The sequence below is a fragment of the Agelaius phoeniceus genome, chromosome 18 (assembly GCF_051311805.1).
Source record: "Agelaius phoeniceus isolate bAgePho1 chromosome 18, bAgePho1.hap1, whole genome shotgun sequence".
NCBI classification, from domain to species: domain Eukaryota; kingdom Metazoa; phylum Chordata; class Aves; order Passeriformes; family Icteridae; genus Agelaius; species Agelaius phoeniceus.
In genome coordinates, this window is record NC_135282.1 from 5,561,887 (window position 1) to 5,574,257 (window position 12,371).

A 12,371-nucleotide genomic window follows, 5' to 3' on the forward strand; every position below is an offset into this window, starting at 1 on the left:
CCCCAAAATCAAATCTCAAGTCTATGTATTATGTCTTAAAAAAGCCCTGTGAGGTATGTGCTGCCTGAGAAAAGGGAAAATCCACTTGTCCATTGTCATCAAGCAGATGAATGTCAGAGAAAGAGCTAAACCAGCTGTATTGCAGACCTCAACATTTGCTATAGATATATTCTGGCACTCTTAGTGACTTTCCAAACTTTCTTTCAAGAGAATGTGAAGTTAAAAGTCATCCATCAGTTAGGACTCTCACTCCATAAACCTGTGAGAATATTCCTAGGCCAAGTGATACAGCATAAGGAAGAAAATGAGGACAATCTAATACTTAGCAGACTCAGGTAAAAAGGCTCTTTTTGGTAATGAAGTAATTTCTCAGGTTTACATATCAGATTATAGGCTTCTTGCTCCTTGTAGCATTTACCAAGTTCTCATTTGCTAAGTAAAGCAAGTCTCAAGTAAGTGTTTTTTGAGTATCTGGATAAACATCCAGTTTCTCATGCATGTTTTTGCTCAGCTTGTACATGTTTTGCTTTGTACTAACTAAAATATTAGCCAGAGATGACTGCCAAAACTAAGATCCTGTAGCTACAGCCTGTCTAGAATATTGCCACACAGCAACAATCAAAATTACATTCTTGATTCTGCTATTATTATCAAAGAGAATTCAGTGGCCACTGTATTTTTCACAGCTCTGTATTAGTATGCCTACAGAGACAGCTGAAAAAAGCCTACAGAGCCTAAATATCTCTGAACTTAAGTTCTGATTTGGCTCCTAAATTCTGGAGTCCTTATTTAAGTTTTGTTCTAAGTTCTACCCATAGTTTTGGAGGACTTTCTCTAGAAGGCAAGGAAACAGAAGTGCATGTTTTAATGCACTTAATCCATGGTTTAATCTGGTATTGTAACCCCTGACAGATGAGCTTCTGAATTCAAATAACTCTAAATCACTGATGCTCAATTAGAATTTTTAGTGACTGTATAACTTTCATTAGCACAAAACTTGGGAAGTGTAACAGAACCAGGGTTGTGTGTGAGAATAAAAACCATCCAGAGACTCCTCCAGACACTCACTGCACTGTGTCCTTCTAATTTGGATTATTTTTTTTTATCTCCACCTTTTCATTTAAGTAATCTATAGTCTTTCTCCATTGTGCCACCTTATAAATTAGACACATGATAGGGACTGTGCTGAAAAAGTGTGGGAGCTGGGTTGAAAAAGTTATTCTGTTAATGGTGCTGATAGATTCAGGGTACTGAAAACAGGGTAAACCAAAAAGTGTTAGATACCCATGGTTCTGACCTTTTTCACTGTATAAAAGGACATTTCCTAATTTTCTGTCAACTGCTTACAGTAACACTGGGCATGTGGGCAATGGTAAAGCAATGGGATATTTCTTACCTGCAGTAGTTGTGCTCTCCAAGCCCTCCCTCCCCATTGGGATATTTCACAGTATTGTAAGGATGCTCAAATGTCTCGTTCCAATAAAGACAAGGTTTCCCTGCATATTGGGAGGTCTGGTTCTGAGTGCCACGGTAGTCAGCCCCGTTGGCTGTGTAGCATTCTGGGAAGAAAGAGAAATGGAAAAGAAAGAATGTGTGTAGGTTTAGTGCTTGTTCTCTCCTCACCCTCCACCCCATAACCAACAGACCATGCTTCCTGCATTGTTTAGGCAACTAAAGATGCTGGCTAGGATTTAAGCTTTCACTCAGTCAAACCTCTATTCAAGAGATTATGATGTCATTACTTTAATAAACAATGTATAAGACAGGTCTGATGAGAGGTTTACACAATTAACATGCATTTTTTGAATAACACAATACTTTTTTACTTTTACTTGTGTTTTACTAATTTACTCATGACTCTGTGAATTGTTAATTTCCCAAAAATGAAATCATATGACATTATCAGTCTGCCACTGATCAGCACATTAACCAAAATCTCATGCCACTTCAGCTAAAGTTGTGACTATCTGTACTTTACAAAGTGAAAGACTTTGTAAGCATGGATTTTACCAACATTTACATTCTGATTTAGAAAAATTCTTACATATTGAATTGCCTTAGAAAGGGTCCTCCTTCAACAGAGTACAATCACAATACTGTGATTTGCTACTAAAGCATTTATGCTTTCAGATTAAAAAGTATAGGTCAGTATTGTTCTGCCTCACTCACTCATATTTTCTCCCACTTACTTTTGTTTTCCTAGCCTCCTAATACTCAGCAAGTTAGAAACCAAAGTTGAGAATGATTTCACTAAATACATTAGCCCCTTCTCAGCTGAACTACAAATTTCCTGCTGCCTGGCTTTGCTGGGCCTTGTTAATCACAGAATTGTGGAGTGGTTCAGGTTGAAAGGGACCTTAAAGATCATCCAGTTCCAACCCCCCTGCCATGGACATGGACACATTCACTGGACATCTTCTGATGAAATAAATATCCAAATGCATGAACAATTTCACTTTTGCTGAAATTGCCAAGCATTTTTGATTAAATTATGCAACATGAGTATGGCAGAGCATGGGAAGAAGTTGCCCAGCAAGGCTGTAGAATCTCCATCCTTGGAGATATTCCAAAGCCACCTGGACATGGTCCTGGACAACCTGTTTTAGGTGACTGTGCTTGAGCACAGCAGTTGAATAATGTGACCTCCAGAGGTCACTTTCATCTCAGCCATTCTGTGATTATCTTCCAGGAAGAATGATTATAATTAGTTTACCATAAATAAGTCCATCCTGCTTATAATTAATAGTTGCTAACATTTATCATCCTTGCATTTATTTAAGAAGAGGATTAAAACATAACAGTCTGGGACAGAATTAAAACTGTTGTGTTACACTGCTGTAAACATTTCTTTGTACTGGACAGCATTACTGGGGAAATTCATTGAAAATTAGCTTTCTGCTAACTATAGGGTGTGAAACCTCCTGTTTCATCTGATAGTGTTCTCTGTAGAAACCATATTGCAGCTGCAGAGATGTTCTGCTGCCCTGAGGGAGTGGGAGAGTGCTCTGAAGTATGTGCTGATCTCAGGTGTCCCTCATGAAATCTAACTTACAAAACAAGTCTAGAAAGACCTGTGTGGCTGCAGTTGGAAGAGGGGAAAAAAAACCCACCCACATTTTAATCCTGATATTAACAGTATACTGTTTTTGTATTTAGAACTACTGTAGAAGAAAGAAAAAATGGATTATTAAAACCATGCCTCTGAAATTAGTTTAGTCTGGGCTCACAAATATCAGAATGGTACAATTATAATAATTATTTCAGAGTTCTATAACACAGCAGATGAAAGACAATGGTTTTGTGCTTTCACTGCGCATTTTCATGCCTAGGCAAGTTTGGATTTCTATTAAATGAAATTTTGTTGCTGAAGGCACATAGAAGAGGTGTCTGCACAGCCATTAATACATTCTGCTATCGTCTGTGGACAGAAAGGTGTATAATTTAACAAAAACAAGCTTCAGGTCAATACTCCTCCTTACTGTAATTTACCTGCCTTAGCAAAACAGGTGGGCTGCATGCATTTGCTTAAAAATGCAAATCTGAGTTTCCAGCATTCAGGCCACCACAGATATTTGTGTAAACATGAAAAAAACCCACTTTAAGGTCATGACTTTGTTGCATCTTTCTTCAATAGCTCTTTTACTTTGCAGTTAATATAAAAGCTTTTGTAGGTTATAGCTGAAAAATACAAGCTAATGCATTTTAGCAGAAAAGAGAAAAAAATGTAATCAAAATAGATAAAATGATAAGCAGCAAAAAGAATTTGTGAAAAGTGATAAGCACATCCAGAAAAGATATCTACATTAGCTTTATGCTTTAATTTTTTTTCTTCTCACTCTTAATGAAAAGCAATATATACTTCCATCTACTCAGAAATGTAACGAATGCTACAACACCTGAATTCAGTCTGGCACACAAACTAAACTGAAGTTAACTTCAGTCCATTTCAGGATCTGCTAAGACTGGCCCATGCTTTAACTTGCAGTAGTGACTTACATTTTCATGTCAGCTTTTTTAAACTGATTTTCTTCAAACTTCACTGTACTTTAAGAAAAAAAAGGAAGAGTCAGAGCCCACCTATCTAGCCTACCTATCTCTCTTCATTCCTCTCAACTGCAGTTTTTGTTCCCCAGTCAATAGGTAGCTGTATCAGTGCCTCCTGTGTTCCTTTGTGCTGTCAAGAGATTTGGTGCCAATGTTTCAGCTGAGTTGTAACAAAGCTCCCCTGGCTTAGATGTGGATGTGGAAAGGGGAGGCAGTGAGATACCATGCAAAATCATTGATTATCCCTGAAACACTGAAGTGAAAACTTGAAGTCATGGAATTTAGCAGCTGTTATCAAATGAAATACAAAACCTTTTGTGTTACAGGGAATTTGGATTTTCTTAAGGATTAATAACGATTTTGCCATAGCATGGGAGTGCAATATTTTCAAATAAATATTGGCATTTAAAAAAATCAGGTCAATTGTCCTTGCTATGCTCCCTCCTGGCTTCTTGAACACTTGCTCACTGGCTAAGCATGAGAAAATGAGAAGTCCTTGATTTAGAGTAAGCACTACTTGGCAACAACTAAAAAATTCTTCTATTTGTCACACGCAGTGATTTCATCATATTTTGCTGTGTAACAGCCAAGACAGTACCTTAGTGATTTCACCATGAAATTTATACTCTCAATGTGCTGAAGGTGCATGTTTTGTCTGCAGAAAGGCCACTGTCCTATTTCAAATCCAAGCCCTAAGATATTCTGGAGAACAGGAAGTTAGAACCTCCACCCTACTTTTTGTCTTGCACCACTGGTGCAATAATTCTGTGAAAAGATGAGCTTAAAAAAAGGTCACCTGGATTTGTCTGCACAAAAGTAATTCAGATGAGGTCATCTAAATTAAACACTCAGAAAAGACTGGACTGTATGCTGTTGGTAAAACTTTTCAGTTTACTCAAATCACCTATTTCTCTTTGGTAGATTATGCAAAAGGGAGGGAGAAAATATTAAATCAACCAGCAACAACCACCTCTGTGTTGTGGCACCCTTAGGTTGAGTGATAGTCCCATCACACACTAGGGTATGAAGCCCCTCACTTGGAATGTACCATCAGAACTGTGACTCAAGAAAATTCATATGATTCTGTGAATTTCAGCAAGCCTTTATTCCTTAAAGTTCTGTAAGATTATCATAAACTGTGACAGAACTTGCACTTGTCCAAGTCCCAGTGGCAAGGACAGACACCTTGGGGACACTACAAGCCCCAAGAAGGCATCAGGTTGCCACTGTGTTTGATAGATTTGCCACATGGATTTTGTTCAGGCACACAAGGCTCAGACTATCCTGTCAGCTATAAAGCTCTACTGAAACACTAGGGTTTCAGACAGGACAGCTGAAAGAAGAAAACTGTGACCACTCAAAGCTAGAAGTGTGTGACCTCATACTTCTAAGATCTTAGTCAGCTGGGTTTCAGACACAGTCTGAAGTAGAGGCTTGTGTCAAAACTGTGATTAGAATCAGTGTCCGTGATGATTTCACTCAATTAACTGCCTAATGACCCTGCTGCTTCTGCTGTGTCATGGGGATGTCTGTAAACAGAATTAATCAGAGATTAATCAGAGATAATTAATCAGAGAACCTTTGCAGTGGTTCTAGTCACAAAAGGTTCCAACAGATGCTGTTCATGAGCCTTGATGAGAAAAGAGGGACAGCACTTCGTTGTCAGGGCTGTTTAGTTTTCAACACATCAGGTGCCATGGTTGACAGCAAGTAACTTTTTAAAATGAATGCTGAGGCTAGGTAAGCATGTACTGAGTGACAACTGCTAGAACAAAAAAGCAGAAAACAAGACTAGGGATGTTGTCCACTGTAAGTGAATACTCAGTGTGTGATACAGGTTCACAATTAGTTTTATTAGAGCCAGATCAACATTTGGAAGATCAAACAGCAGCTGTTGTAGAAATTCTTTCCATCTGCGTCGGTTTCTTCTTCAATGTAGGGACCTTACAATGATCATTTTCCTTTGTTACTTTGGGACTGCATGGCTGCCTGCACTCCACATGGGCGCCACTTTAGGATCATTTGAAAAATTAAGGTAGTGCAGACTATAACAGGCTGATGTTTTATTGATGATAAATCACTGACATTTCAGAGTCTGCACTGGCTTCCAATGATTTTCTCAAAGACATCTATCTAGAGACACTACAAATTGCAGACTGAAGGGATGGAGGCTTCAGGATGGTTTAAATGACTTCTTAGAGTACTTTCCAAGTTTGAGGCCCGTACATAGCTTTTGAGACTGAAAATTCAGAATGACAAACTTCTTCCTATTCCACTGGAGAGGAAAAAAAAACAAACCAAACCACTTTGTTTGCTTAATGTTTTCAAAGCTACTTGGAGCATTGAGCAGTGTCCAGAGAGACTGACAACAATTATCAACCTGAAACTGGCCTACCCAAGCCAGAAATTATCCTACCACCTACTGCCCAACAATAAGTAAGGTTTTCTTTTAAAGATCTGCAGATTAATGAAAGATAAATGAAAGTGGCTACTATTTAAATCTTGGGTTTCATTACAGCATTGTAATTAAATGCAAGGTTGGACCAAAAATTAAAGGTTCCTTGAATTTACGTGGTATAACTGCCTGCTCAGTTTTCACTTGTTTTTCCTACAGCCTTTTAGAAAAGTCAGAAAAATGCTTAAGCAGAATATAAGGGTATGAAACCAAGGGTGCCAGGTCCGATAATGACTCAGTGTGGGTTGCCTGATGCATGTTCTTGCAGAGTATTCCAAGAATAATTTTAAGTCATTTCCATTCTATCTAAACTGTTCTAGCTCTTGCTGGAGATTGCAATTTAAGCACTCCTCCTTAAATGAAAGCACTGTATCTAGGTGCAGATGGCAACAGTTACAGGCACTAACCAGATGCTGCAGTCTCTAATTTGATTGAAAGGGTATAATTAGACAGCAGAAACACTTCAATGAGAAAGTAATGCACAGAGGAAAGGACAGAAACCACTTAACTGATGCCAAGATACCCCGGCAGTGACAGAGGCAGGGGCCCACGGGTGGAAGGGGCAGAACACCACATCACCTTCTTCAAATGAGAACGTTTCTGTTTCCCTCGAGATTTGAATAGGGATTCTATTATCATAGGTTGCCACAGTTCTTCATGTGGGAACACTGATTAAAACCAGAAGAAGCTTCAGGAGATGAAAGACACAAATATGGCTTCTGTGGTCATTATTAAAAATATTTTTAGCATTGCAATGGTTTTCTTTGAAGATGCAGTTTTATCGACTGAACCAAAAGTTAATTTGCATACTATCATATGAGTGGTCAGGAAAAAAAAAATCTCATTCCATATTATGATGCAAAATAAATGCTTTTGGGAAGTATAAGGCTGATTTAGATCTACCCAAGTAAAAAAATAGTGTACTATTTTTGCATTTCAATACTTTTCTATTCCAATTCATACTAATATAATACAACCACTCATCAAAACTGTCAGGCTTCTGTGCCTGTGCTGTAACAGTAAGAATCTCCCACAATAGAACAGTTGATACAAGCTAAAGAAAAACCATCATGAAAGAATTATCTTTGTTTAAAATAGCAATTTTCAAAATCCCTAGAAACAACTCCCCATTTCTTAAATTAGACAGTTAAATTTTGATGTGATGCAATGAGGGCACTTGATTAGCTGATCATTTTTTCCTTTACAATGTGGGGGCACTTCATATGTAGTTTAAGAATTGTATCTGCTCATTCTACATATCCATGCAAACACACACAAAGACATACACATTTAATTTTTTTAAGTCCTCAAATGCAATCATTTTTGCTAGTCAGAATTAGACACCTAATTAGCACTGGTCCAAGCCAGAGAGTAGCCACAGTGAATATCTGATTCTGCTTGAATTATGCCACCTGAAATTTGCTCAAACCTTGACTGAAGCATCTCTTGTAAAAATGCACATTCCTGGAAATGTACAGACATGCAGAGTTGATACTTGTGTTCCCTGGCAGCGTGTGAGCTGTCATATATGTGAACTTGCTATCCTTGTGAAATTTTGACTCTAATTGTCAAGCTAATCACTTTTCATCACTTTTTATTTGTTTTAAAAAAAAAAATCTGTCTGGCCAGACCTTTTCTGGAATATGTTGGAAGCAGATGAGCTGGGTTATGAGCACAAGAGACAGTTCCCATTATTTCTAAGTGCATTCTGTCCCTTTTGTCTTTTTATTTGTACAATACAAACATGCTATATTAGCCAGAGCTTTGCAGCTGCTGGCTGGTCCTCAGCCACAAGATGCAAACACACTTGCTTGCCTTGTGATTCTTTATCACTGGAAGTAAGAATGTGTGATGTGACCCCATAAGAATTTCTGTTCCTTAATACACCCATTTGTTTTCTTTCTTTGTGAAGTTTTTAAACTGTTGTTCCCTTGTCAAGTGTGGCAGGGCTGAATCCCTTTGGCACTTCTATCAAGATGGGCCATAGCCACTGTGTGGATGAAGGGAGTGGTGAGTTGCACAACCATTATGGTGTGATGTGACAAAAAATGAAAATTTTGCAGCTGGCAGCATGTAATCCCTGCCTCCCTCCTACTTCTTTGGCTCCATCCTGCTTAAATCTATTCACATAACTCTGGATTTTGAGTTATGCTCTATGCATGTACAAGCACGATATGCTGAAATGTCTGACTATTTCATCCCCTATCTGCCTAGTTAGAAAGAAAAAAAAATTGCTTTTTAAAGTATTTTTATGAGGCTTGCCTATGGCATATCAAGTAGAACTGCTTCTCTGAATCACTAAGGCTTAGAGAGAATAAGATGACAAGAGATACCAGGTTTGTAAGAGAAGGCTGGAATAACAGCTCAAAGGAAAGACTCAGCTGGGAAAAAAACCAAGGACATGGTGACTCAGTATTGCTAAATGGAAAGAAAACAGAGAAAGGAAAAAGAGATTGATAATCACATACATTTCTGATGGGGAAATTAAATGAATGGTATAAATACAGAAACTAGAAATTACAACTTATTGCACTGAGTATGTAAAATAACATTTGTTCACCAAAACTAACATTTGCTGAAGGCATTTCCATTTCTTTGGCCTCACCAAATTCAAACAGTCCTTTAATGGTAGGTAATCTATCCACACACTTCTTATTTCTGATCCACTTGAGAAATTATGTATGGCTGATGTTTGAATGCACAAATGCCAAGGTTTGAATGTAGAAATATCAGTGTTTGAGTGAATAGAAACTGTTGAACATCACATGGCAAAGCAGAAACATTATGTGGAAAGTACCATAGTACTATGTGCAAAAATGGTTGTTAATTCACTTTCACTTCTGACAACTGGAGTAATTTCTCATATAGTAATTCCTCAAGTTTTCATCCTATCTTAGCAAGTGATGGTGACACAGATTTTATTTTGACTGCACTTTACAATAAACTTATAAGGACACGCATTAAAAAACCAGAACAAGAAACAGGCATTAAAAACATACCATACAACAAACTGCCTTCCAAAAGCAATAATAATGTTTGTCATTTCAGAATTCTGCTAGATTCAAGTGCAACCTGACACAGCTGATCCTGTTTCAGGTCTGTGGGATTCAGGGTCAAGACGAGGACCCTTGTGCAGACCAGGAACTCTGCAGATCCTGTACCTGCCATACAAATTACAAGTTGCTGTATTTGCACTGTTTGCAGGTTCTTGAGCAGAAGACACATGGGTGGCAATGCTTTCTAGATCCATTCTCCCTTGCTGCACCTTCATTTGGAGGCATTATATACTCTTCCCTCCTCCCCCTGCCCCAGCTGCTTGTGCTCAGGCATTTCTGTCCTCTTTAACAGCCCAACATTCATGCTGGGCCATATCCTCCACTTGCTGTCACACAGCCCTCTGTGAGAGACATGGTTACACATGGAGGGTTCTGTTCAGAAACCTTACAAGCATTCTTCAACCTAAGCAAAGGAAGGAGTATCCACTGTGTGCACCAAGCCACGTCCTAATGGTGCTGGGAAAAGACTCTTAGATATGGTCCTGTCTAGGCAGCTCTCTAAATGCTTATCTGAAAATACTCTCATGTTTTACTTCTGAGAAGAAGTAAAATTTACCAGAACTTTTTTTTGTAAAAGATTTTTTAGTCCCTGCAAATCACTGTGCAAGTATTTTCCGTTTCTAATTAGTTGCATCTACAAAAACTTGATGAGCAAGTATGTGTTCAAAAAGGAGAGCAAATTCTACTTTGTTAGAAGAAACAGCAATCAAGAATACACGAAACGTATCCAGAAGGACCACACATCTGATGGCTGCGACCATCTGGAACTGCCACTTCTGATCTTGCAAAGCATGGCCAATGTTTACCAGAGGAGAACCATAGTACTTGAAATCATTAGCAACAACTAAAACGAGGACAAAAGGGTGCCGAGAAACTTTTGAGTGAAAAATCCCCTTAGGAAGTGAAGCTTCAGGCTTCTAAATGGTGAGAGGAGCCCAGGCTTGGCCGGCAGCTGGGGCAGCACTGCGGGCAGGCGGGACGGGATGCTCACCCTTCAAGCTCTGGCTCTGCTGCCCCAGCGTTTTCCCCAGTGACACAAACAATCGCACGCCCCTCTCCCTTTAAATGCCTCCATTCCGCAGATCGAACCGCTTTTATAGAGAAACGTGCTGCTCTTCTTTCTCTTACATCACGCTTTTACAGGAGATCCCGAGCTCCCACTTCAGCAAGCACAGGGAGAGCCTCAAATACCCCGGGACTCCAGGCAGAAACACCCGCTGGGTGCTCGCACGAGCAGCTTCGAGCCCGGCACGGCTCTGCCGAGCAGGAAGGGACGTCGTCAAGACCTCCAAGAGGCGCTGCCGGCCGGCAGAGCCCTTCCGCGGGGGGCTGCGGGTCTGCGGAGCTCGGGGAGAGCCTGCCCCGCTCGCTCGCCGCTCAGCCCGGCCAGGAGCTCGGGGAGCAGCCCCGATCGCGCCCCCCTCCCGGCTCCCCGCGGAGCGGCACTCACCGGACAGGACGGGCTCCCGGCAGCAGCTCAGCGCCAGCCCGGAGAAGGCCAGGACGGCGGCGAGGGCGGGAGGCTCCATAGGCAGCGGCCGCCGGGCCGCGCCGCGCTCGCAGGCGGCAGCCCCGGCTCTCCGGGGGTGGCAGGCGGCCGGGAAGAGCGCAAAGTGCGGGAAGCGGAGGCCCTACAGCATGTGTCCTGTAAGTGCGCCCCGGCGAGGTGCCGAGTGGCAGATGAGGGATCCTATTACCAGCCATGTGACAGGAAAGGATAGAGACCGACATCCCAACCTGCTGCGGCGCGGGACCGCAGGGCTGCCGCTTCCACTTCTGACACCGACACGTTCGGGCTGGTGCTGTTGGCCCCGGGGCAGCGCTTTGGCCCCGCGGAGCCCTCCTCGCTAGCCGGGACGCCTCACTACAAACATACACACACAAACACACAGACTCCTCCATCCCAGCAGCGACCCAAGGCTCGCTCTCGTCACTCCCCTCGTACCCAGTGTCCCGCGGAAGAGGTCGGGCAAGAGCCCGTCAGCCCCGTGGCCTGGCGCGGCCGGCCGCTGCCCCTGCCCCGCTGGGCTCCCCCTGAGGGTGTCGGAGGCGATGGGCGAGCGCAGGTGCAGCCCGGCTCTCCTCTCCTTGAAGCCGCGAAGGCACGGACGGACACGGCACAGGGAGAGAACGCTGCAAACTTTCTGAGGGACGCGGGCGGCGAGGTGCCAGCGCCGCACGCTGCGATTTGGGGCGTCGTTCTAAAAGTGGAAAGGCACCAGCCGCCCCACAGACCGGGGAGCGCTGGCAGAAAGCAGCGCGGCTGCTGAAGCCGCCGTGTCCCCCGTAGGCCGCGTCCCGAGGCGGGCGGAGCTGAGGCCGGGCGGGGGCCGCTGTCCCGGCCGCGGGTGGCAGGGACAACCGCACAGACAGAATACAGACAGCCACACAAACAGGAACACACAGCCGCACAGACAGCCGCACGGACGGGAACACACAGCCACAGGAGCCCACCACGCCCAGGGACCCGGGGCATTGGCGGGCGGGCACGGGCACGGGGACGTGAGGGGGCACCCACGCCTACAGCGCAGCACGCCCAGAGCGACAAACACAAACACAGCGGCCAGCAGCTCCCGACCGAAAGTGGCATCGTTGCTTTCTGAAAATGCACGTGCAGAAAGAGAGGGTTTGGATTTGTACCCAGTTTGTACCTGTTTGTTTGGTTTGAGTTTTTGTTTGTTTGTTTTCATCTACCTGATGATCCCAAAGGACAAAGTGTCAGAGTGGTAATGCCAAGCAATCGTCTAAACTTTTACAAAGTCCTTACTTGGCCTGTGAGACATTTTAGTAATGGTAGAACAGCTTTGCTAAGAACC

The 12,371-nt window shown here is 42.5% G+C and overlaps 1 protein-coding gene across 1 annotated transcript in view; it reads right to left on the reverse strand.

The window, feature by feature from the left end:
* Positions 1-11,614, reverse strand: part of KREMEN1 (kringle containing transmembrane protein 1) — a 30,954-nt gene extending 19,340 nt beyond the window's left edge. Inside the window, exons 1-2 of the mRNA XM_054645950.2 lie at positions 11,006-11,614; positions 1,397-1,559 (exon numbers count right to left, since the gene is read on the reverse strand). Of these exons, the coding sequence (XP_054501925.2) occupies positions 1,397-1,559; positions 11,006-11,084 (242 nt within the window). The 5' untranslated portion in view covers positions 11,085-11,614. The remainder of the gene's footprint in view (positions 1-1,396; positions 1,560-11,005) is intronic.
* Positions 11,615-12,371: the final 757 nt, after the last annotated feature.